Source organism: Malania oleifera, chromosome 11 (genome assembly GCF_029873635.1).
Source record: "Malania oleifera isolate guangnan ecotype guangnan chromosome 11, ASM2987363v1, whole genome shotgun sequence".
NCBI lineage: Eukaryota > Viridiplantae > Streptophyta > Magnoliopsida > Santalales > Ximeniaceae > Malania > Malania oleifera.
Window position 1 is genome coordinate 74,960,976 of NC_080427.1, and position 25,874 is coordinate 74,986,849.

Genomic DNA, 25,874 nt, shown 5'->3' on the forward strand with positions numbered 1-25,874 from the left:
ATGAAAATATTAAAAAAAAAAAATGTCTACCCCAATTAATTTTGTCTTTGTTTTGACAGCAAAATACAGTTTTTAAAGTGTAAAATCCACATAATTAATATGGAATTAGCTATGTCTTGTCATATAATCAAGGTCCAACCCCCAATGAACCAAAGAAAAGAAAATATATACATGTTGAGCTTTTAAAAACAAACTTAGGGTTACATGAAAAAATACTTTGTCTTAGATCAAAGTGATTATATTTTTATATACATGCACTCCAAGGTGTGAAGCAATATCAGAAGAACAAGGGCACGTGGTATTGAAATATCACGAGTGCCAATAGAAGTCTTAATTTATAGATGTAATCATTAGCACATAACTTAAAAAATATTTTTATTTTTTTCGAGCAAATATGGAGATATTTTAAGAATTCATATAAAACTCCTTTCCACTAGGAATAGATAAATTACGCATGTGTGAAATCTTTAAAATTAATATATCAAAATCGTATGTATTTATATTTAAAATATTTGTTATTGAGAATTATTTGAAGAATTTTCATGAAATATGAAAATAATAATAATTTAAAAATATTATGAAATTTGTTGAATTCACATAGATGTGGTTGGCAGTTAAAATATTATTCTCGGCACCGGCAAGCTATCATTTTTTTATTGACAAATTTTGCTTACTTTTCGTACAATAAAATAATAAGTTTGTCTTTCTTTTAATATTTTTATTTAAAAAATATAAAATATTATTTATTATATTAAAAATTAAATATAAAATATTTCTTGATAATAGGAGATTTTAGATTCAATTTTATGTGAAAGTCAAATTTTAATTTATTAAGTGGGAGATGTGGAGTTCATCACAATTTTTTTTTAATTTGATATTATTTAAGACTTCATTTGAAAGCCAGAAAATATTGAGGAAAAAAAGGAAAATATAAAATAATATCCACATTTTTATACACTATTAATATTTATTTTTAAAATTTTTTAATTATATTAAATTAAAATTTTATTCTTGATAATATTTAAGTAAAATCCTTGATCGACTCGTTAAAATGTCCGTTAGTGGGCAACTAACGGCTCCTGATATATAATCACAGAGGTTAGAAATTGCTACTGTAGTAATTAGGAATTGTGCATTACCTTCACCTTTGTGGCTTTATCGCTCGGCGGCTCGTGGCGGCAGTGAAGGACGGAAAGTTGCCACCACCAGAAGCATGTGGCCGTTTTACCCGGCATGCTCTCAATCGTTCCATCCCCTGTGCGCGCCTTGCGCTGCTCCCGCGAACAGAGATTCCCTATTTCCAGCAGTTTCACCTTCATTTTCTACTCTCAAATTCCCACCAGTTTCTCCAAGTTTCCGGGGAAACAAGAACTGGGTTTCTCGAGGAAACAAAGTTCATGCAAAAAATTCTGCTGATCCTGAGGCAAATAGCAACCGATTTTCTCAGGAAAATGTTGCTGTTTCCAGTAGTGGCGCCAGCCCATCAGCCAGTTTCTTGTCTATTCTTTGCCCTTTGCTCAAGCTCTTCTCTGTAATTCTCTTCATTGATTCTCTTGTTTTTGTTTGCACACTATGATGGTTATATTCCTATATATTTTAATTTTTACATACGTTTGGACTTTTAAGCTCTATTTCTGGCAAAATATCTTCTGTTTGACTGCTGAGAAAACTGATGAATAAAATATTTTTGCCTTCGCTGTCTAAAAAACAAAATGCTGCAACTGAATTGGCCAAATGGCTTGCAATTTTCTCAGATTTTTAAATGATGGAAAAGTTAGAATTCAAAATTATGTTCTTTGCCCTTTATTTTTTGGCCACTAATCAAGGTATTCTAGCCATACCTTGCTGCAATAGAAACAAGGGATTTGAGTTATATATGTTTGTTTCCACACCAAAAATGAAACTTTTATGTGCTTGGACGTGCATATTTCCAAGGCCAAAAGGAATCACCCTGGCCTAGATTTGCCTAAAGTCTCAAAGAGTCATACTTGTGTGGTAGCAAGACTACCCCAAATCCAGCCCAACTGTACTCAAATTCATCCAAGGATACAGTCAAATGTCTGATCCAGTGCTCAAGTCTCACAAATCAAAAGCCCTTGATCCAATTAACATCATCACTGAGGAATCTAAACTCAAACAGTAAGGGAGTTAAACTCGAAAAAAAAAAAAAACTCACATTCCATCTATATTGAGGTTAATTCTCATCTCCACAACACAAACCTTGTGTTAAGAGTATCCATTACTTACCACCCACTAGCTAGAACTAAGGGAACTGACACCATACACTACTCGAGTAAGACGCACGAAGGATTAACACTCCTCAATAGTCCAGTTGTATCAAGGATGACACTACCCAATAGTATAGCCGATGCAATGAAGGAGGAACATCCAAGCCTTCGGATTGAGAGTACTGCACGACCTCATTCTCAAATGGATCGTCCGTGGGGCTCCCAACCTCACATGGAAGCCTAGGGCACCCCTTGAGGATGTCAAGAGTTTGTCCTTGAGCGCTCCTTAGAGTGCTCACTTAGTATCCAATAGGATACCAAGGGAGGTAGGCAGCTCACCTGGTGTTCCCTGCAAAAATAATGTCCTTGAAGCATTCTTATGCACATACGACTAACCACCAGGGATCTAATGATCATACATCTTAAATTCAAAAACTCCACCATAAGTACCATCTGGATCAACCACAAAGTCATAATGACATACCAAAACCATCCCCGTGACATCTTCATAGATGATTCCTTGTTAACCAAAGTTCCCTCCAAGTAAAAAATCATACACCAAAACCATATGTCATGGTTGCAAGACTCTAAGGCCATGACACTTTGGTTAATGATGTCTAATGGGCAACCTAGAATATGATGGATCAACTAGTCCAATAAAAATCTAGTTATGATTATAGTGTGATTCTTTAATGTACTCATAGGGTGCTAATGTGATTATTCTTTTTCTACAAAATAGGTGGCAAGTTTCAAAAAACAATAATACAATTAGGTGCTTAAGCTTTACTTTTCTAGTTAGAGATCAGCATCTTGGGGCTAAGGTGAGATCCACTTAAGGACTTAGTGGCTTAGTAAATATATAATGCATTCCTTACCTAGCATGCCAGGATAAATGCATTATAATAAGGAAGTAATATTCATAAAGTGGATTCAAAGAATAAAACAAAGGGATGATTAAACTTTGGAATTTAGGTTGAGATAGTGGCTGTTAATGGGTTAATACAAAATAATTAGCTTCTTGGGTTAGCTAAATTTGCAAGCCCAACTCAAGCCTCACGATAGGAATCTTTGACTTTAAATTTTTGAGCTGAGGTCAGGTTGTTTCAGATCTGATATTCATTCCTCCGACAAGAAAATTTAAATTATTTATGATATAATGCAATTTATGCATTGATAAAACTTACACATGTTTCTTATATCTTCTATTACATTACACTTAGTAAGCCATTGGAAAAACAATGTGAACAACGCCATTTTTAATGATTTGCCCTTAGTATCGAAACTACGCATATGTTGGAGTGTTTTATCCCACTGGACATGGTCAATGCCAACCTTGGGCAAAAAGGAGGGTTGCATTAGGTAGTTGACAGCTAGGATGAGCTCCCTTAGGTTTTCATGATATGGATCCTTACCTATTACTAGCTAGGGTGCTCCCCTACAGATGACAAATTTGTACTGTTAGCATTGCATATTGCAAAAAATAGGCAAGGGTACGCTTGATCCTCGCATTGAACTGGTCCCAAGATGAGGTACCTGTTAAAGCTTGATATACATGCTAGCTCACAACCTCATAGCTTAAGCTTTTAGGTAAAATGGTAACCTAACATGGTATCAAAGCTGGTTACCAGCAGGTCTTGCTTCTAATCTTGTTGCTTGCATTTATTGTGTGGTGTTTAAAAGATTATACGTGTTCCCTATCATGGGTGTTGTTTATGTGTGTTTATCTCTCCATGTGCTGTTGGGCTGTACGTGCGAGGGAGTGTTAAAGCTTGATATTCATTGTTGGCCAACAATCTAACAGCTTAAGCTTTTAGGTAAAGTGATAATCTAACATGATCAAATATGCAAGCATTCCCACCTATTGTGGATGTGGATGGATACAAAAGTTAATAGAGGAGAGTAGAGTTTGGTTAACAACTTGGAATATTAGGACCTTCCCATTAAAAGGTATGAACATAGTTGACAATACGATTAGAAGAAAAAAATTAACATAATTTCCTTCAAGAAACTAAATGAGTGGAGGAAAATTCTAGAGAAATTTAAAATATAGGGTTTAACTTGGAAAGAGAAACATAAGAATAGAGTAGGTGTCATTGTTGAGAAAGACTTAAAGATTGTGTAGTAGATGTTAAAATAGTGTGTGATGGAACTTTAAAGCTTGAGATGGTTTTTGGGCAAAAGGCAATAAATGTCAAATAGGCTTACTTAAAAATTTAAAAATATAATTCTAGGAAGATATGGATAATATTAGACATGGGCTAGTGGAGGCTGGGAATTTTTATAGGAGAAAATTTAATTTGTTGCATAGGAAAGGTAGTAAAAGTTATGAGAGGTGCCATGAACAAGTGAAATATAATTTGATTGGCAAAATGTTAAAGAACAGGGGTTAGAGAAAGTAGCATAGAAGAAGAAAAAAAGGAGACAAAGGTGTGTCATCTAGACCAGCTCTACTATTGAATACACACACACACACACACACACACACAAAAATGACATTGAAAAAAAAAAAGAAATTGAACATTATACTAAATTAATACTATTCTAATACACTCTTGAGGGTGCATAAACACCACTCTACCGTACCTGGTATAAGCAGCAAAGAAAGAAGATCTAAATATGGTCTTTATGAACCTAGCTGGAGCTTTTTGTATTTTGCTTCAGCGTTGAACGTTGCAGCTGCAGTTTATTTCTTACTACACCAATTGATAAGATACTGCCACAAACGTATAGTGCCCAGTACTAGACCTTTGATCTTCAACTAAACTTGTCCAATTAACATCAGAACACCCCATGGTGCAGCTATACACCAATTCTTTACCATGAGAGCATTTGAGGTGCTGAAGGATCCTACGTACATCATAGGGCTTTTTTCTTCATAGACTGACTAACCACCCCCACAGCAAAGGATATGTCTGGTTCAGTGACAATCAAATAAATAGTTTTACAGTGAACTTCCTTGACTGATCCTAGTCTTTAATATTTGGTCCATCATAGAATAATTTCCAATTCAGGGTCATGGGAGCATGAACTGGTTTAACTTAACATTCTGGTCTCATCTAGCGATTCTAAAGTGTATTTCTGCTATGATACGCTTGATCCTTCGCAAATCCTGACAACCTCTATACAAAGGAAATAATGAAAGCTGACCAGCTCCTTGATTTGAAGCTGCCACCGCTTTTTACAAGTGCAATTCCCTGAGATCCATGCCAGCCATAACTTTTTTTGTAGAAAAAGAAAATTATATTAATGGGAAAAGAATTTACAAGAGGGAGAATGAGATATCTCCCAAAGAAAATCTGGAACAAACCAGAAAAAAACAACTACAACATAGAGAAAAAAAGAAAAACTGAACCAGTCAGCACATTCCTCCAATCTCTTTGAATCTCCTGGAACCTATTTCCTCTGAAAAAACCAAATCCAAACATACCACAGTGATGCTAAAAACTGGATCTTATCCCAGTCCAGCTCCCAAATTAATTTTTTCCCAGAGAATATCCGTGCATTACGTTCCATCCATATCCCTCATAAAACTGCAAATAGACTACACCTGCACAAGGCTGCCCTATCCTTCCTTCTGCCAAAACCTGTAAAAGAAATGGCTAGTTAGTTTTCCACCAGTACAGGGCATACTCAACTCTCCCCCATAAATACCAAATAGCTTATACCAAATTATCAACATAAACTACTAGAGGCACCATTCCTGTCTCCTTCTTCTTGATGAACATAGAATTATTAGAATAGCACATTATAAATCCAAAATTAGAAACTAAATAGCTATTTTTATCATCATAAAATTAATAGCATAAATATGAAGCTTCCAATAATTCCCTCATTGAACTTAAACGTAGTAGGAACATAATAATGAAGTAATTTAAAGTTCTATTTGTAATTTTAGTTTAAATTTGAATTGGTCTAGCAAAGGAAATAAGAATTGTGGGAAGTGCTATAGAAACTGATTTCCTAGTTCAAGCCTTGATCTGCTTTTCTTAAACAAAATCCAATGGTAATAGATGATTGTGGGAAAATAATGTTGAAGAAGAAACATGTAGGGATTCAACTATAAGCTTTCCAATCCAACTCTTGCATAATATCTCTCTCTCTTTCTCTCTCTTTCTCTCTCTCTCTCTCTCTCTCTCTCTCTCTCTCTCCATACACTCACAATTAAGTTAAAGTGATGACTTCTTCTCCCTCGTGTGAGTATGGGAACAGGAAGGTAAGGGAAACTTGAATTTGAGGGGGTGGGGTAAGGTAAGTAAGTGGAATCTTGGGGAAGGGTTAGATAGCAAGCCATTGCTTAGACCCACACAATTTTACCCTTATTATTATTACTAATACTTATGTTTTTATTTGATTGGTCCAAGACCTATGGACTCAATGATAATAATAATTTACCTTGCATCTTAACTGTAGTACAAATATTATGCTGTTGTTGTTCTTGTGGTTGTAGTTGCTATTGTTATTGTTGTTTTTATAGTTATTATTATTTACATAAAAATTTGAGCATCTACAGGTATTATTTATTTGACTCATGCGTTATGCTGCCTGTATTCCACATCCATGCAATGTCATGAAAGGAAATGCAAAAGTTTCTTGAGCCCAAATTCATTTTTCTTCAAGATGTCTGTTATATCCTTAGTTTTAGGACAAAGATGTTTTAATTTCCTATCATAGTAGGTGTACATGAAGGGTCTGCTTTGAATCCTTTCTTTTTCGCTTTAGTTATGGGCAAACTTACAAGGTATATCCAAAATGAGTTTCTATGTTATTTGCGGATGAATTCTTTTGATGGATGAAAATAACAATGGAGTAGATTCCAAGTGAGAATTATTGTTTAAAGCTTTAGATAGGTCTCAAGACACATAGAAACAAGAAAGAATACATGAAATGTGGTTTTGGTAATTGTTGGTGGTTATTGGAGAGAATATCAAACTTGATGGTCAAGAAATTCTCAATTTGGTACCTTGGATCTATTATGCAAGCTGAAGAAGAAATTAAGAATATTTGATTGTAGAAATAAGAGGGAATTTTTGTGGAATTGGAAGAAGAGAGAAAACAATATATCAAAAAGGTAAAAAAATATAGCGGAAATGAGAATCTTAATATTGATCAACGGTATAACTCTAACCTGATGTTTGGTACATTGGAATGGAATGGATTGATGGTGGAAGGAAAAATCATTTGGCGTGTTGTGAACTTAGAAATGAAGGTGAGAAGAAGAAAAGAAGAAAGAAAGAGAAGAAGGAGGCAGCAGTTTCTTGGAGAGTTATGTTCAGCTCTAGGTCTGCCCTTTTATATATTAACAATAAAAAAGTTTGAAAGACAAAAGTACCCCTACTTACACCACATAATTACTTAGAAGGACTATCTCTTCTAAAACTCCTTCTCAGGCTGTAGGTGTATAAAAATCACCTAACCCCAGCTTGTTACAACCACTAGACATGGCAGGATTAGCCTTCATGAAACTTCGCCTAATTGATCCATAGATTTCATAATGGAGTCCTTGCAACCTTCTTCAACACAGTATCCCTCACAAAATGACAATCAACTTCAATGTACTTTGTTTTCTCATGAAACACTGGGTTGTTAGCAATATAAATGGCAGCTTGATTGTCCCAAAACATATCTATGGTCTTCTTAACCAAGAATCCCATCTTTGACACAAGAGACTTCTACCACATAAGCTCACTCACTGTATGAGCCATAGCTCGGAATTTTACTTCAGCATTTGATCTAGCTACAGTAGTTTGTTTCTTGCTACATTAGGTAACAAGATTAGCTCCGACAAATGTACAATAGCTAGTAGTAAACTTTCAATCATCAACTGAGCAAGCCTGATCTGCATTACAATATCCCATGATCTCATAGTTTCTATTGAATATATATATCAAACCTCTATGAGGAGATCCTTTGAGATACCTTAGAATCCTACAAACAACATCCCAATGTGGCCGTTTGGGATTTTCCATAAATTGACTCACCACCCCCACGACAAAGTTAGGTCTAGTAACAATCAGGTACATTAACTTGCCAACCAGCTGCCTATATCAATGTTTGTCTTCAAAAGTCCAGTCCAACATCCCTAGACAACTTCACATTGGGATCCATAAGAGTATCAGTTGGTCTAATTCCCAATATAATTACCTCACTTAGCAAGTCCAAGGTATATTTTCACTGAGATAGATTCAAACTTTGTTACACGGTACAATCTTAATAAAAGAAAGTAATGCAGAGTTCCCAAGTCTTCATTTTTGAAATTTTTTCTAAACCACTGCTTGACATCCACATTCCCACTTTGGTCACTGCCAATTATGATGGCATCATCAACATAAACTACTAGAAGCACAACACTTGTCTCATTTTTGGCGAATAAAGACTAGATGATCAAAATAGCACCGAATGAAACCAAATTTAGAAGTCACCGCACTAAATTTGTCAAACCAGGCTCGAGGAGACTACTTAAGACGATAAATGGCCTTATGCTACATGCATAATCACCGTCCTCCCCTTGAGCAACATACCCAGTTGATTGCTCCTTATAAGGGCTAATCAAAATTAACTGCCTATGAGATCAATACACGAACAAAATTTAGTCTAGCAATAGGAGAGAAGGTCTTAAAATAATCAATACCATATCCTTGAGTGTACCCCTTGGCAAGCAATTGAGTCTTAAGCTATTTAGTAGAGCCATTAGGAAGATATTTGATGGTGTAGATCCAATGATTCCTGACCAACTCCTTACCAGGAGGAAGATCCACCAAATCCCATGTCCCTCAAGTGCTTAAGGCATCCATTTCTACATCCATTGCATGTTTCCACCTAGGGTTTGCAAGTGCTTCAACATGTGAAGAAGGGATAGAGACAGAGGTCATTGTCAAGGCAAAAGAATGCATAAGACTAGGAAGGTGTTGAGTTGAAACAAAATGAGCAATGAGATAAGCCATTAATGATCGTAGAGTACATGTTCGAGTACCTTTGTAGTGTGCAATCGACAAATCCACATAACGTTGGGAGGGATCTGTAGAACTAGAAGTCGAAATAGTGGAGGGCAAAAGAGGTGGCTGCATAGTGGTAGCAATGTTTGTTCTTGCTTTCCGTTGCTTATCAACTCTTAATTGTTTCTTTGGGTCAATAAATGATGGATCCAAAGACGGATTAGAAGTTGGATCCAAAGACGGATTAGAAGTTTTCTTTAAAGGGATAAGGGTAAGGATTGGAGGATCAATGCATGAAGGGGGCCAAAATTCATCGATGGATTAAAAATGTATTCATCCAATGAGGACCTAGGACTAGAGAAATAAGATTTGCCCTAAAAAAAGGTAAACATTTGCACTAACATATTTCCTACGAGTGTAGGGATTATAACATCTATACAACAACAACAATAACAACAAAACCAAGCCTTAGTCCCACTAAGTGGGGTCGGCTATATGAATCCTTTTCCGCCAATTTATGCGATCATGGACCATTTCTTTTGATAGATTCAAAGATATTAAATCCTTACTCACTATCTCCTCCCAAGTTATTTTAGGTCTACCCCTCCCCCTTCTACTGCCCCCCACAGTAACTAAGTCACTCTTCCTCACAGGTGCACTATAAGGCCTACGTTGCAAGTGTCCATACCATCTGAGTCGTCCTTCCCTTATCTTATCTTCTATAGGAGTTACACCTAACTTACCACGAATATGTTCATTCCTTAATTTATCTTTCAATGTTATACCACTCATCCATCTAAGCATCCTCATCTCGGCAACTTTTACTTTTTGGATATTATGTTTTTTCGTCGCCCAACATTCTGATCCATATAGCATAGCTGGTCTTATAGCTGTCCTATAAAACTTCCCTTTCAATTTTAAGGGTATTCTACGATCACATAGAACACTTGAAGAACTTCTCCATTTTACCCAACCTGCTTTAACTCTATGCATTACATCATCTTCAATTTCTCCTTCAGCTTGCATAATAGATCCAAGGTATCGAAATCTACAAGTGCTATTTATTTCTTCATTATCAAGTTTAACTTTGTCTCCAATATTCCTCCTATCATTACTAAAATTACATTTCATATATTCTGTTTTATTTCTACTTATCTTAAAGCCTCTAGATTCCAAAGCTTCTCTCCATAATTCTAACTCAGCCTCTACTCCATTCCTAGTTTCGTCAATTAATACAATATCATCTGCAAACAACATACACCATGGAACCTCCTTTTGAATACTCTTAGTCAATTGGTCCATCACTAAAGCAAAAAGATAAGGACTCAAAGCAGATCCTTGATGTACACCTATGGTAATTGGAAATTCTCTAGTTTCTCCATCTATAGTCTTTACACTAGTCATTACTCCATCGTACATATCCTTAATGACATCGGTATACCTACAACATACACCCTTTTTTTCTAAAACCCACCATAGAACTTCCCTAGGTATCCTATCATATGCTTTCTCAAGGTCAATAAATATCATATGCAAGTCCCTCTTCTTAAAAGATAAATAGCTTCTGTAGTAGATCTCCCAGGCATAAAACCAAATTGATTTTTTGAGATCTTCGTTTCTAACCTTAATCTTTGTTTAACTACTCTTTCCCATAGTTTCATCGTATGACTCATAAGTTTAATTCCACGATAGTTATTACAATTTTGAATATCTCCTTTATTTTTGTATATAGGTATTAAAGTGCTTTTCCTCCATTCATCTGGCATTTTCTTAGTTTTTACAATTGTATTAAATAAATTAGTTAACCATATAATTCCATTATCACCCAAGCATTTCCAAACTTCAATTGGGATGTTATCTGGTCTCATAGCTTTCCCCTTTTTCATCTTTTTTAGTGCAAACTTAACTTCGTTAACTCTAATATTTCGAATAAATCTTATATTTTTAGTCTTTTCCTCATTTGACAATTCTAAATTTAAGCCTTCTATTTGGTTTTCGTTAAACAACTTACTAAAGTAACTTCGCCATCTTTCTTTAATATCTTCGTCCTTAACCAAGACAATATCATCGTCACTTTTTATACATTTTACATTTCCTAAGTCCTTGTTCTTCCTTTCTCTAGCTTTAGCAAGTTTAAATATATCTCTTTCCCCTTCTTTTGTACCTAATCTATCATACAAACTATTAAATGATCTATATTTAGCTTCACTAACGGCCCTTTTTGCATCTTTTCTTGCCTCCTTATATTTTTCAAAGTTATTGCTGTTTCTACATTTTTGCCACGTTTTATACCAAATTCTTTTTGTCTTTATGATTTTTTGTACATCTCTATCCCACCACCAACTTTCTTTGCTATTTGAGAATCTTCCCCTTGATTCGCCTATAATCTCTTTTGCTATCTTTTTAATAGAGCTAGCTAATCTATTCCAAAGAGTATTTGAATCTATCCCATCCTCTAAGGTCCAATCCCCATCTTTGATCATTTTATCTTTAAATTTTATTATATTTTCTCCTTTTAGGTTCCACCATCTAGTTCTCCTACACTGGTTTATTTTATCCTTTTTCTTCCATTTTTAATGCATATATCTAACACTAAGACTTTATGTTGTGTGGTTAGACTTTCACCTGGAATAACTTTACAATCCTTGCATGATACACGATCTACCCTCCTAGTTAAAAAAAAATCTATTTGACTTCTATTTTGTCTACTTTTAAAGGTCATTAAGTGTTCTTCTCTCTTCTTAAAGCAAGTATTCATTATACTAAAATCATATGACATAGCAAAGTCTAAGATCATCTCCCCAGACTCATTTTTGTCTCCATATCCATATCCTCTATGTATCCTTTCATAATTTTTAATATCTCTTTCAACGTGTCCATTCAGATCTCCTCCTATAAATATTTTCTCAGTCCCTGGTATGCCTTGTATAATACTATCCATATCTTCCCAAAATTGTCTCTTAAGATTTTCTGCTAAGCCAACTTGAGGAGCATAAGCACTAATGATATTTATTATCTCTTGTCTTAATACCATTTTGATTTTTATAATTCTATCCCTTACTTTATCCACAACGCTATCTTTTAAGTTTTTTTCTATAATAATGCCTACTCCATTCTTATGTTTTTCTTTTCTAGTGTACCAAAGTTTAAAACTTGATTTATCGATTTCTCTAGCTTTCTCCCCCACCCACTTAGTTTCTTGAAGGCAAATTATATTAATTCTTCTTCTAATCATTGTATCCACAATTTCCATGCTTTTACCCGTAAGTCTCCCTATATTCCAAGTTGCTAATCTAATCCTAGTTTCCTGAACTAATGTCTTTACCTGCCCACGTCCAGAATGATGTACGAACCCTCGCATATTTGACACCGTACCCAAGAGCCGACATGGCGCGTCGCTTCGGGGCGACGACCTAGCCCACTTTTCGCTACACTCGGGTGGTTCAAGTGCAACGCGTCGCTCGTAGGGGACGCACCTGCAAATATTCGGTTAGGATTCATATCATAGTGATCTGACAAATTTTACGCTGGCTTTCAGCTACCTAACGCAACCCTCCTCCTTAACCCGGACTTGGGACCGGCTGTGTGTGAAAAAATTAGGACATTTAAGTGCATTACAGGTGGAGTTGGATTATAACATCTATATCCTTTCTAAATTCTTAAGTAACCAACAAAGGCACATTTAACAGCATGAGAAGAGAATTTTTCCTGACTTGTATATGGAACATGAACAAAACATGTGCACACAAAGGCACGAGGCACAACAAAGAATATGCATGTTTTTGGATACACGATAGAAGGAAATTTGTTCCCCCTAGAACACTGGAGGGCATCCTATTAAGTAAAAAACAAGTTGTAAGAAGAGCATTGGTCTAAAGGATTTTAGGAACATGCATATGAAAGAGCAGAGACCGTGCTATGTCAAGTATATGTTTATTTTTGTGGTCAACTACTCCATTTTGCAAAGGGGTATGCACACATGATGTTTGATGAGGCCAAGAAAAAAGTCTAAAGCTTATTTGAAAAAATTCAAGTGCATTATTAGATTGAAAAATTTGAATGCTAATTCCAACAACACAACAACGACAACAACAACAACAAGCCTCAAGTACCACTAGGTGGGGTTGGCTACATGAATCCTTCTCCGCCAATTCACACAATCCAAAGCATTTTCCTCTATTAGATTAATGGCTATTAAATCCTTCCTTACTACTTCATTCCAAGTTATTTTAGGCCTACCCCTCTTCATGCTAGAAACCATAGCTAACTTACTCCTCCTCATAGGTGCTCTATTATCGCCCCTTGCTTATATTGTTTACAACTGGTGCTATGCCTAAATTATTGCGTATATGTTTGTCTGTTACTTTATATTTTAATGTTAAACCACTCATCCACCTTAACAAACGCATCTCAGCAACTTTTATTTTTTACATGTTGTTTCTTAGTTGCCCAGCATTCTGAGCCATAAAGCATAGATGGCCTTATAGCCGTTTTATAAAACGTTCCTTTTAATTTTAAGGGTATTTTGCGATCACACAACACATATGATGCACTCCTCTATTTTACCCAACCTGTCTTAATTCTATGTACTACATCTTCTTCATTTTCCCCTTCACCTTGCATAATAGATTCAAGATATCTAAATCTATCAGTGCTATTAATATCTTGATTACCCAGTTTAATCTTATCTCTGTTGCTAACCCTTACCTTATTGAAATTACATTTCAAATATTCTGTCTTATTCCTACTTATCCAAAACCCGTTAGACTCTAATGTGGCTCTCCAAAGTTCTAGTTTAGACTCCACTCTGCTCCTACTATCATCAATTAACACGATATCATTTGTAAACAACACACACCAAGGGATCTCATTTTGGACATTCCTAGTAATTTCATCAATTACTAAAGTAAAAAGATAAGGACTCAAAGTAGAACCTTGTTGTACACCTATTATGATTGGAAACTCTTTAGAATCTCCTCCTACAGTCCTTAACTCTAGTCACTACTCTATCATACATATCCTTAATGACCTACGTATATCTATTGCAAACTCCCTTCTTTTCTAATACCCACCAAAATACTTCCCTAGGCACTCTATCATAAGCTTTCTCTATATCAATAAAAACCATATGCAAGTCCTTCTTTTCCTTGAACTTTTCCATTAAGTTTCTTAAAAGATAATTAGCTTTTATTGTTGATCTCCTAGGCATAAAACCAAATTGATTTTCTGAAATCTTCGTTTCTAATCTTATTCTATGTTCAATAATCCTTTTCCGTAATTTCATCGTATGACTCATAATCTTAATTCCACGATAGTTATTACAGTTTTGAATATCGCCTTTGTGTTTATACAAAGGCACTAACGTACTTTTTCTCCATTCTTCTGGTATTTTCTTAGTTTTTATAACATTGTTGAATAGATTAGTTAGCCAAATAATTCCTTTATCCCCTAAACATTACCAAACTTCAATTGATATTTTATCTAGTCCTATAGATTTCCCACTTTTCATCTTTTTTAATTCCATATTAACTTTGAAGGCCCTAACTTTGTGAATAAATCTACTATTTTTAATCTTCTCTTCATTTGTCACTTCCAAGTTCAATATTTTATTTTGGTTTTCATTAAACTACTTATCAAAGTATCTTCGCCACCTCTCTTTTATGCCTTCATCTCTAAATAAGACATTATCATTCTCGCCCTTTACTAGCTTTAGCCAGTCTATAAATGTCTTTTTCTCCTTCTTTTGTATTTAGTTTAGTATATAAAGTGTTATAAGCTTTATGTTTAGCTTCATTGATAGTCTTTTTTTGCATTTTTTCTTGCTCCTTTATACTTTCAAGATTTTCTATATTTCTACAATTTTTCCATATTTTGTGCCAATTTATTTTTGTCTTAACGGATCTTTGGACTTCTTCATCCCACCACCAACTTTCTTTACTACCCAAACATCTTCCTTTGGACTCACCTAAAACCTCTTTTGCTATCCTTACGATAGAATTTGCCATTTTATTCCAAATAGTATTGGCATCGACCTTATCCCCTATTGTCCAATCACACTCTTTGTTCATTTTATCTTTGAATTTTACTATATTATCTCCCTTCAAGTTCCACCATCTAGTTCTTTTGTGTTGATTTATGCTACTCTTTCTCTTCCATATTTTAATATGCATATCTAATACTAAGAATCTATGCTGTGTAGCCAAACTTTCACCTGGTATAATACAAGCCTTACAAGATAGACGGTCCTTGCTCTTAGTTAAGAAGAAATCTATTTGGCTTTTATTGTGCCCACTCTTGAAAGTTATTAAGTGCTCTTCAATATACCAAATCGTAAAACATGGCAAAATGGATTGTATCATCGACCTCATTTTTATCTCTATATCCATGACCTCCATGTATCCTCTCATATCCTATATTATCCTTACCAATGTGATTGTTCAAATAAACTCCCGTGAATATCTTTTTTGACATTTGTATCCCTTGAAAATACTATTCATATCTTCCCAAAATTGTCTTTTTAGATTTTTTGCTAAGCCTATTCGGGGAGCATACGCACTAATGACTTTCACTATTTCCAGGCCTAAAACTATCCTAATTTAAATGATCTTATCTCGCATTTTTTTAACATCTACTACATTATTTTTATGTCTATCTACAATACTACCCACCCCGTTTTATGTTTCTCTCAACTAGTGTACCAAAGTTTAAATCCTGATTTTTCAATTTCTTTATCTTTCTCTCCTACTCATTTCGTCTCTTGAAGGCAGATTAAGTTGATTTTCCTTCTAAATATTATTTTCACTATTTCCATACTTTCTCCTGTAAGAGTCCCTATATTTCAAGTTGCTAATTTTATCTTAGTTTCTTGTTTTAACTTATTAACCCTATCTCTTTTATACTAACCTAGTCTGTTCCCTTGATCTAGGTAAATTTGATGAGAATTCATGATAATAAGATCTGACAAAGTTTTATGTTGGCTGTCAGCTACCTAACACAACCTTGTTCCTTTATTCGGGCTTGGGACTGGCTATGTGTACAAAGAGTTTGTGTTACATAGGTGAAGTACACATTTGCGTTTTTTTTTTTTTTACAAATTTATTTCACATATTCAAATTTCTAAGTCACATCGTATGACTAGTAAAAACCACGCACAAATACAATGCATTAAAAAAAAATAACAATTTTGGGTATGAATCCAAGCTAGACTAAAAACCATGCAATAGTACTTTTTGCAAAAAAATTGTTATATTCCAAGACTTGCAAGTGGAAGCACAAAAAAAAAAGAAAAAAAAAAAGAAAAAAGAAAAAAAGAAAAATGCATATATTAAGCCTACAAAATCCTAAACACAAAATCACCACAGCTAATCAACTACTGAAAAATAATAATAATACTAATAATAATAATAATAACAATAAAAAAAAATAATAATAATAACAAGAGAGAAGAATACCTTCCATTCCCCGGCACCCACCGAATCCTAGTTGATGCTGTTTTATGTGTTAGTCAGATATGATGCCATAATTAGTCTCTCAAATTATGTTATGATTTTATATTATTGCTGTAAATACTCTGTGATTAGTATGCTGATTGTAGTTGATATTATGTAATTAATAGGCTGATTGTAAGTAATTAATAGACTGATTGTAATTTCTTTATTTAGTCTCCTAGATGACTGTAATTGCTGATTTTATGCCTTGTAACTGACATTTCTATTTGCTATATAATACGAGAACCCTCACAGAGTGTGGTATTCAATCCAATTGACATGGTTTCAGAGCTTTATCTCAATTAGGGTTGTTCTTATTTTTTTCGGTTCTTTCCGGTGGGTGTTAAATAGCTATTCGGCAGTTTATGTTAGGTTGGGATTGGGCGGTTGATTCTGTTTGTTGCAGAATCTTTGGTGGCTGTCGGTGTCCTGTTTCGTCACACAAATCTTTGGTGGTGTTGATCTGTGGTGTTGATTCTGTTTGCTGCAGAATCTTTGGTGGCTGTTGGGGTTATGTTTCGTCACACAAATCTTTGGTGGTGTTGATCAGGTTTTATTTTTTGTAATCCAATTTTTTGTTGGATTCCATCATGTCTTCTTGTGATTCCTTTGGTGGTTTCATCATGTCTTCTAGTGATTCCTTTGAGGTGCGTTTGACTGGAAAAAATTACTTTGCTTGGGAATTCCAGTTTCGTTTATTTGTTACTGGGAAATAATTGTGGGGCCAAATTGATGGTAGTGATCTAGCTCCTACGGAGCCTTAGGAGTTGGCCAAGTGGAAGGTCAAAGATGCATGTGTGATGCCCTGGATTATAGAGTCGGTTGATCCTCTTATTGTGCTCAATTTAAGGGCCTATAAGACTGCGAAGACTATGTGGGAGTACTTGCTGAAGGTTTATCACCAGGATAATACTCTATGTCGATTTCAGTTGGAATATGAGATAGCTAGTTACATTCAAGACAATCTCTCCATTCAGGAGTATTTTTCTGGTTTTCAGAATTTATGGGGAGATTTTTTTGATGTGGTTTATGCGAAGGTACCTGCTGCATCTATCTCTGCCGTTCAAGCTGTCATGAGCAGAGCAAGAGAGATCAATTTCTAATGAGATTGCGCCCTGAATTAGAGGCTACTCGCTCAAATTTAATGAACCGAGATCCTTCACCATCTTTGGATGCTTGTTTTGGAGAATTACTTCTCGAGGAGCAGCGCCTTCGCACACAGGCTTAGTCCCAGTAGGATGCTAACCTGAATCCCGTTGCCTATACAGCCTATGGGAGTGGGAATGGTAAGGATATGCGCAAGGTCCAGTGTTTTGGCTGCAAGGAGTATGATCATATTGCCGCCAACTGTGTAAAGAAAGTGTGCAACTATTGTAAGAAACAAGGCCACTTTATCAGAGAATGTCCCACTCGACCTTCAAATTGTCACGCCACTACTTATCAGGTTACAGTGAACACTTCTTCTGCTCCAGGGATGCCCTTAGCTTCATCGTCTACTGCTGGATCCTCTAGTCTTACCTCTGAAATGGTCCAGCAAATGATTATGTCAGCTTTCTCTGCCTTGGGGCTTCAAGGTAATACTTCGCATAAGTCTTGGCTTATTGATTCCGTTGCATCCAATCATATGACCAAATCATCTAATTTGTGTAATGTTCGTCCATATCATGGTTCATCGCAAATTCAGGTAGCTAATGGGAGTCATTTAGCTATTAATGAAATAGGAGATATCAATCCTTCATTCAAAGATGTTTATGTATCTCCTGGACTGTCTAATAATCTTATTTCGGTTGGCCAGTTAGTTGAGAAAAAACTGTGATGTCCATTTTTCTCGTGATGGTTGTCTTGTGCAGGATCAGGTGTTGGGGAAGATACTCGCGAAGGGGCCTAAAGTTGGCAGACTCTTTCCATTGCAGTTTTCTATTCCTAGTAGTTTATCTTTGGCTTGTATGACAGTTAATACTTTGAGTGAAGTATGGCATAAACGTTTGGGCCATCCAAACTTTGTTGTGTTGTCTCGTATGTTAAATTCTAGTTTGTTAGGCAATAAAGAACATGTTTCTAAACACTTGTCATTTGATTGTTTTGTATGCAAACTTGGTAAGAGTAAGACTGTCGTTTCCTTCTCATGGTAGTTGTGCGGAAAAATGCTTTGATATTGTGCATAGTGATGTGTGGGGCATACTTGGGTCTATTTTCTTTGGGCCAAATTTGAGGTCCTATTTGTTTTTCAGAACTTTGTCGCATATATTGAGAACCAATTTTCTACATGTATTAAGATGTTGAGGTCTGATTCTGGTCGAGAGTACATGTCCCATGAGTTTCATGATTTCTTACATCACAAAGGAATTGTCTTTCAGTGTTTTTGTCCTCATACTCCTTAGCAAAATGGGGTGGCGGAACGCAAGAACCGACACCTCTTGGATGTTGTTCGCACCTTATTTCTTGAATCATCTGTCCTGTCTAAATTATGGGTTGAGGCATTATCTATTGTAGTATACTTAATTAATAGACTGCCCTCTCAGGTTTTGAATTTTGATTCTCCTTTACCGTTTGTACCATTAGCATCCTAGCTATCTTAATCTGCATATTTTTGTATGTGTTTGCTTTGTTCATTTACCTCATCATAAACGCCACAAACTCTCTGCTCAGTCTGTTAAATGTGCCTTTATGGGTTATAGTATTCCCCACAAAGGTTATGTTTGCTATGATTCTTGTGCTAACAAATTTCATATATCTTGTAATGTTGTTTTCTTTGAGAATCAATGTTTCTCTCCTACACATGTTTAGTCGTTGCCTGAGATAGTATTCTAACTTGTTTTGATGAATTGCCATCTCTTCCTGACTAGTTCAAACCCAGACTTGTGTGACGTTGACCAAATCTGCCTCTTCCCGAGACTGACCCTTCATTTGAAACTGTTTCGACAACTTCTCCTGAGATTGACATGACATCCGAGACAAGTACGATCAGTTCTCTCATGCTTCTTGAGCCTGGTCCTCGACGATCTACTTGGGTAACACATCCTTTTGATCGGTATGATGATTACCACACTTCTTTTAACGCTACTTTGTCGTCTATTTCCATTCCCACATGCTTTTCAGAGTCTATTAAACATGAATGTTGGCAAGAAGCGATAGATGAGGAACTTCAAGTTCTCCAGGACAATCATACCTAGGATATTGTTCCTTGCCCCTCTACTGTTAAAGCCATCGGTTGTAAATGGTTTTTCTCAATTAAGCTCTGCTCTGATGGGACTCTAGATAGGTACAAGGCATGCTTAGTTGCACTTGGAAAAAGGCAAGAATATGGAGTGGACTATGAGGAGACATTTTCTCCTGTGGTAAAGGTGACTACAGTGCGTACGATTCTTTCGATTGCTGCCTCCTAGGGCTGGCCACTTCACCAGATGGACGTAAAAAATGCTTTTCTTTATGGTGATCTCAAAGAGGATATTTACATGAATCCTCCTTCGAATTTGTTTTCTTCTCCATCTTCGATGGTATGTAAGTTAAAACAATCTCTCTATGGCTTAAAACAGGCTCCCCGAGCGTGGTTTGAAAAATTTAGGTCTACTTTGCTTCGTCTCTCCTTTGTTCAAAGCCAATGTGGCTCTTCTTTGTTTTTGTGCAAAACTCCGATTGGTCACGTTCTCTTACTTGTATATGTGGATTATTGTCATTACTGGCACCGACTCCAACTTGATTGATCATCTTAGCCGAATCTTCAGGCTTCTTTTCATATGAAAGATCTTGGTCCTCTTACGTATTTTTTGGGTTTGGAAGTGCACACGGATTCTTCAGGTATATTCTTGAATCAATGCAAATATACTCAGGATTTGATTGGGCTAGCCGGTCTTTAGGATTTGCCTTCGGTGGATACTCCCATGGAGGTCAATGTGAAATATCGAAGTGAGGAGGGTGATCTTCTTTCTGATCCCAGTGTGTTCCGACAGTTGGTAGGGATCTTGAACTATTTGACTATTACTCGGCCTGATATTTCCTTCGCTGTCTAGTGGGTTAGTCAATTTTGCAAACTCTTCGCCACCTTCATTTAGCTGCTGTTCACTGTATTATTCGATATCTTCAGGGTTCACCTGGCCGTGGGTTGTTCTTTCCAACTGGCTCTCCGCTTTGCCTTGCCTTTTATAGTGATGCAGATTGGGCCGGATGTCCTGATACTCAATGGTTTGTCATGGGTTGGTGCATGTTTTTTGGTGATTCTTTGATCTCTTGGAAAAGTAAGAAACAAGCTCGTGTTTCTAAATCGTCTATTGAATCCAAATACTAAGCAATGTCTGCTGCATGTTCTGAGATTGTTTGGCTTCGTGGGCTTCTGGTTGAGCTTGGTTTTTCTCAATCTGATTCTACTCCTCTTCATGTTGATAATGCTAGTGCCATTCAAATAGCAGCTAATCCTGTTTATCATGAGCGTACAAAGCACATTGAAGTAGATTGTCATTTTATTCGAGAAGCCTTGGACACTCGGATTATATCTGTGCCTCATGTTTCTACTCACCTCCAGATAGCTGACGTCTTCACGAAGGCTATGACATGACAGCGCCATCAGTTCCTTGTGGACAAATTGATGCTTCTGGATCAGCTTGCATCAATTTGAGGGGGGATGTCAGTCAGATACGATGCCATAATTAGTCTCTCTAATTATGGCATGATTTTATATTATTGCTGTAAATATTCTATGATTAGTAGGCGAATTGTAGTTGATATTATGTAATTAATAGGCTGATTGTAAGTAATTAATAGGCTGATTGTAATTGCTTTAGTTAGTCTCCTAGTTGGCTGTAATTGCTGATTTCCAGCCTTGTACCTAACATTTCTATTTGCTATATAACACGAGAATCCTCACAGAGAGTGGCATTCAATCCAATTGACATTATGTACATTGATGATCCTGTTACCAATGTTCTCCCTAAAGGATTATGTTATGCCTGATTTGTGAAGGTATTGTAATTATACATGCCATATTGTCAAGGGTGCATTGTTTAGAGTACAAAGATAGTGGGATTAGATATTGATACTATCACAAGTTAGTCGGTATTTCTTATATGATTTTGATATTATTTCTTTTCCCTCTGTTTTGTTTTGTTCATACCTGTTTTCTTGTAGATCTTTTTTGGTTTTGAAATTATTGTTTTCCTTACTTCTTGTTTTGTCATACCTGTTTGCTTATTGATGTTTTATGGAAATGGTTTAGTATTATAAAGATAGTTTCATTAAATTTGTCAGACTCCATATATTTCAGGAAGTTATCATCATTAACAATTTAGAAGTGACATTAGGGTGAGTGATGTGCATGCTTATGTTCCATTGGAAAAAGCAATATAAAAGATAGAGTGCTTTCAAATTTAGCACTTCAATTCTTGTTGTATTTTTTTTTGCATATTATGCGCTAATACTTATGGAGCGAAGGACCAAATTTCCCCTTTATCTTTTGGCATCCCTGTTTCTTTGTTTCACCAGTGTCCATGTCTTTTTTGTTGCAGGGTGGAGACCCCCTTCAACGGAATTATAATTTGGAGGTATTCTCCCTCACAAAATTATATGGTTTACATCTTTGATAATTGTCTTTCTTCTATGTGTCTATCCCTTAGTTATTGTATTTGGTATTCCTTCCTTGCTGTCATTTGTTCTTGGTTGATGTTTCCTTCTATCATCCTTCTATAACAAATTCCAGGGAAATGGCTTATAGATGGCAGAAGAAGATTTGAAGAGGGAGAAGACAAATCTTTCTACTCTCTAAACAACGGAAGTTGTTGGTTGCTAAAATCATAGACCATTGTTGCTTTATTTGCTCTATAAACATTTAGGAAATCTGAAATGTTGGGAGAGAGTATCAGTTGTCTGACACATTCGTGATGCCCATATACCTGTTGTTTAATTGCAGGTTGTGACATCTTCCTTTTCTACCTTGTCAAGACTTCCCTGGGGATCAAGACGATTAACAAGTGTTCACAGCCAAGAGAATACCACATTAGATCCTCCACTGCGTTTGCAACTGTTTGAATTTGGTAGGTTATTGATTGAAACAGCTACTGTTAATAGCGCTCCTAATGATGTTGGTGATGGGTGAACATACTTCATTCTTATTTATTTATTTATTTATTTATTTTTTCTATTGTTCTATGTATTAAAATGTTGGGCAATTTGATTTAAGATTGAGATTCAATGTCCTCAGAAAATCAATATAAAATGCAAGAGGCATCAGCATAGACATTGGTTAATGAAAACTTGAAAAAGATCCCGAGACAAGCATTAGACCCAAGCATGACCAATTGAGCACGTGTTCCATATTGTATAGATAATGGCCGTTGTTTTTATCTCATGAATAACTTACTGTTTATAGGCATTAAAAGCTTTCCGATGTGACTCTTAGTATTGTTTTGTCAACAGAGGCATGCCCCTTTTGCAGGAGGGTTCGAGAGGCTATGACTGAGCTTGATCTTTCTGCAGAGGTAAAGTCTACAATTACTGACGGATTCTTTATTTCAATTCACATTGTTTCTTATGCTCCTCTATATTTTAAGCGAGTTACCTATTTTCTTTGCATTCCTTCCAATTTTACTCTGTACCTGGCTCCACAGGCTCAAACTTATATGGAGTCTAGCCTACATTTGTTTTTTTCTCATAAAATTTGAAAACAAAATAAAATTTGTTTTCAACTTTTAATCTATAGTAATTTTGGATACTGCTGTAGATACAATGTGCTGCAGAACCTTATGAATTTTTTTTCTTCAACAGAACAGGGTTCTTAGTTTAAAATATGAGTTTTCTATTTTTTATTTTTTATTTTTTATTAAATTTATTCTTGATTTTATTTGAAGATTTTGCCATGGTGTTGTATTGTCCAGAATCCAGATACCCTTCTAGTCTATAAAAGGTTTTATGCCAATGTGAAAGCCTTATTTAATTGCTCGCTTTTTTGACAGATTTAAACCACTGCATAGAAGTATGTAGGCCTTTTACATTAAGGAGAAAACCTTTGAAATCCAGAGTATGAATGTTTGAGTCATCCTTCTAAAGGAGGTCTGGAAATAGGGAGTTTGTTGTTTAATAACACCTCTATGAGGGAAAAGTGGTTGTGGTGTTTCCCTTTAAAGTCAAATCCTTAAAGCAAAAGGTAGTTAGAGTGAATATGGGCTCCATAGGAACAGTTGGGATGCTAGGGTTCGGGGGTGGGAATTCTTGTCATGCTAGTGCTTGGAAATTTGCATCTTAAATTTATCCTACTTTCATTTCTTTGTCTTACTATAGAGTGGGGGATGGTTCTAGAGATTGTATATGGAAGATATATGGTTGTGGCATAGGCCCTTGTGTGATGTTTTTCCTCATTTATACAAACTTTCCTGCATTTGTGATACTTCTATTTCAAACCTCTCTAGTTGTAATGACACTAATTTTTCATGGAATCCTTTTTTTTGTCTTTTTCTTTGTCTTTTTTTTTTTCTGATATCCAAATGAGAGGGAAGTGAGATTTATTATTTATGTTCATTGCTTGATTCTTACCAGTTTCATCTTTCTCAGGATAAGAGTTGGTGTTTTGATAATTCTGGTTTTTTCGCTTGTAAAAATCCTTTTATTCTTACCTTGTTAATTTCCCAACTGATCTTTCATTCATCTTGAATAATTTCATTTGGAAGGCCTGGGTTCCTTTTTAAGGATAAGACTTTTGTTTGATGCATGATTTTGAATAAGATAAATAGTAATGACTGTTTGCAGAGTTGTGAGATAGCTGTCCACTATTTCTTCTATTGTTCTTTTACTTGGAGATTATGGAACTATCTTTTTAACATTGTTGAGGACGAATGTTGGGTTGGCTTGAGTACTTTGGAAGAGCTGTTCTTATTAGATGTAGAGGCTTTGGCAGAAGGAAAATGCTAGACTTTTGTGGAATTGTCTTTAATGGCCATGGAGTGGTGCATTTGGTAGTGGAGAATTTGAGCATTTTCTCTTTAATGCATGAACTTATGATCTTAGGGTCTTTATATTTTCCCTTTAATAAAATTTTCTTGTAATACATGTTTCTTCCTCATAAATTTGATTGATTTATTTATTTTTAAATTAGAAAAGACAAAAAATTAAGACTGGCTGGGAACATGGGTTTCTGCTTTTATATATACATAAAGTTGACATATACGCTCCATGAGAGTGCGTATACAATGTTGGTCCTCAACTTAACTGCTTCATGATCACTTAACAATGGGGTGAATGGAACAGCATGGGAGTCCTAAATTGATGCCTGCATGGCATGTGTAGCATTTTGTACCTCCTTGAAGTAGGTATATTAACTCAATATTAATTTGATTAATAAGGTACTTTGTAAGTTTGTATTTATCCTTGTAGCATTCAAAAATTTTTGTTCTAGCTTAGATATCTATTGTTGGCCAATACATATAGTGAGTTGTTAATTAGTTTTTGATCCAATCCAATTCACACATACTTTTCTGGATCTTATTGTAGTTCTTGATCTAAAAGATATATGAATATATGTGTCCTCTAGTCTGTGATCATCCAATAGATTGAACAAATCATAGGTTGTATAATATAATAGTTGATGAAAAAGACAAATTACACCCACAAACAAAAATTTTGGCTCATTTTCAAAGCAAATTCTAAGAACAGGAAGTAGGTTTTTGTCTAGTTGACAACCGTCATTGTCCTTATTAAAACCCTTACCTGCATGTATGTTAAAGTTAGGCTTCATGGGGATCCAACTTGTTGATTAAGAATTGTAAGTAATTCTTTAGCATCTAGTAAGCAATCCATGCAGCTGATCAAGAATTGTTAGGGAAAGATTTTTTGAGTTTAACAACTGTTGCATTAACTGATCTGAGTTTGAACTGTTACACTAACTGATCAAATTTTGGTTATCTCTATCAGTTCTTAGTCTGATTTGCTAGCAGCCCGAGTATTAGAAGAATTTAAATGTAGACCATTTTCTTGCTTTTGGTGAGCAAAGTGAATTTATATCTGGAGGGTTGAACAGTTGATTTTGGGGTCATAATTCAGTCTTCAATTCGTGGAAAAATGAGTTTTTTTCCCCCTTGCTGCTCATTATCATTTTGTTTCCTCAATATTTACTTATTGGCACAAACTTGAAGCACATGCAGGTTTATCCATGCCCAAAAGGTTCTAGAAGGCATAGGGAGATGGTTAAAAGATTCGGCGGCAAAGAGCAGTATGCATTTATTTCTTTATATTTATTTTTTGAAGCT

General features: G+C 35.5%; 1 protein-coding gene across 1 annotated transcript in view; it reads left to right on the forward strand.

The window, feature by feature from the left end:
- Window positions 1-1,079: 1,079 nt before the first annotated feature.
- The window catches only part of LOC131168340 (uncharacterized), a 96,492-nt gene continuing 71,697 nt past the window's right edge, over window positions 1,080-25,874 (forward strand). The window contains exons 1-5 of the mRNA XM_058127679.1: window positions 1,080-1,531; window positions 22,146-22,181; window positions 22,547-22,670; window positions 23,053-23,114; window positions 25,770-25,837. Coding sequence (XP_057983662.1) covers window positions 1,214-1,531; window positions 22,146-22,181; window positions 22,547-22,670; window positions 23,053-23,114; window positions 25,770-25,837 — 608 coding nt within the window. The 5' untranslated portion in view covers window positions 1,080-1,213. The remainder of the gene's footprint in view (window positions 1,532-22,145; window positions 22,182-22,546; window positions 22,671-23,052; window positions 23,115-25,769; window positions 25,838-25,874) is intronic.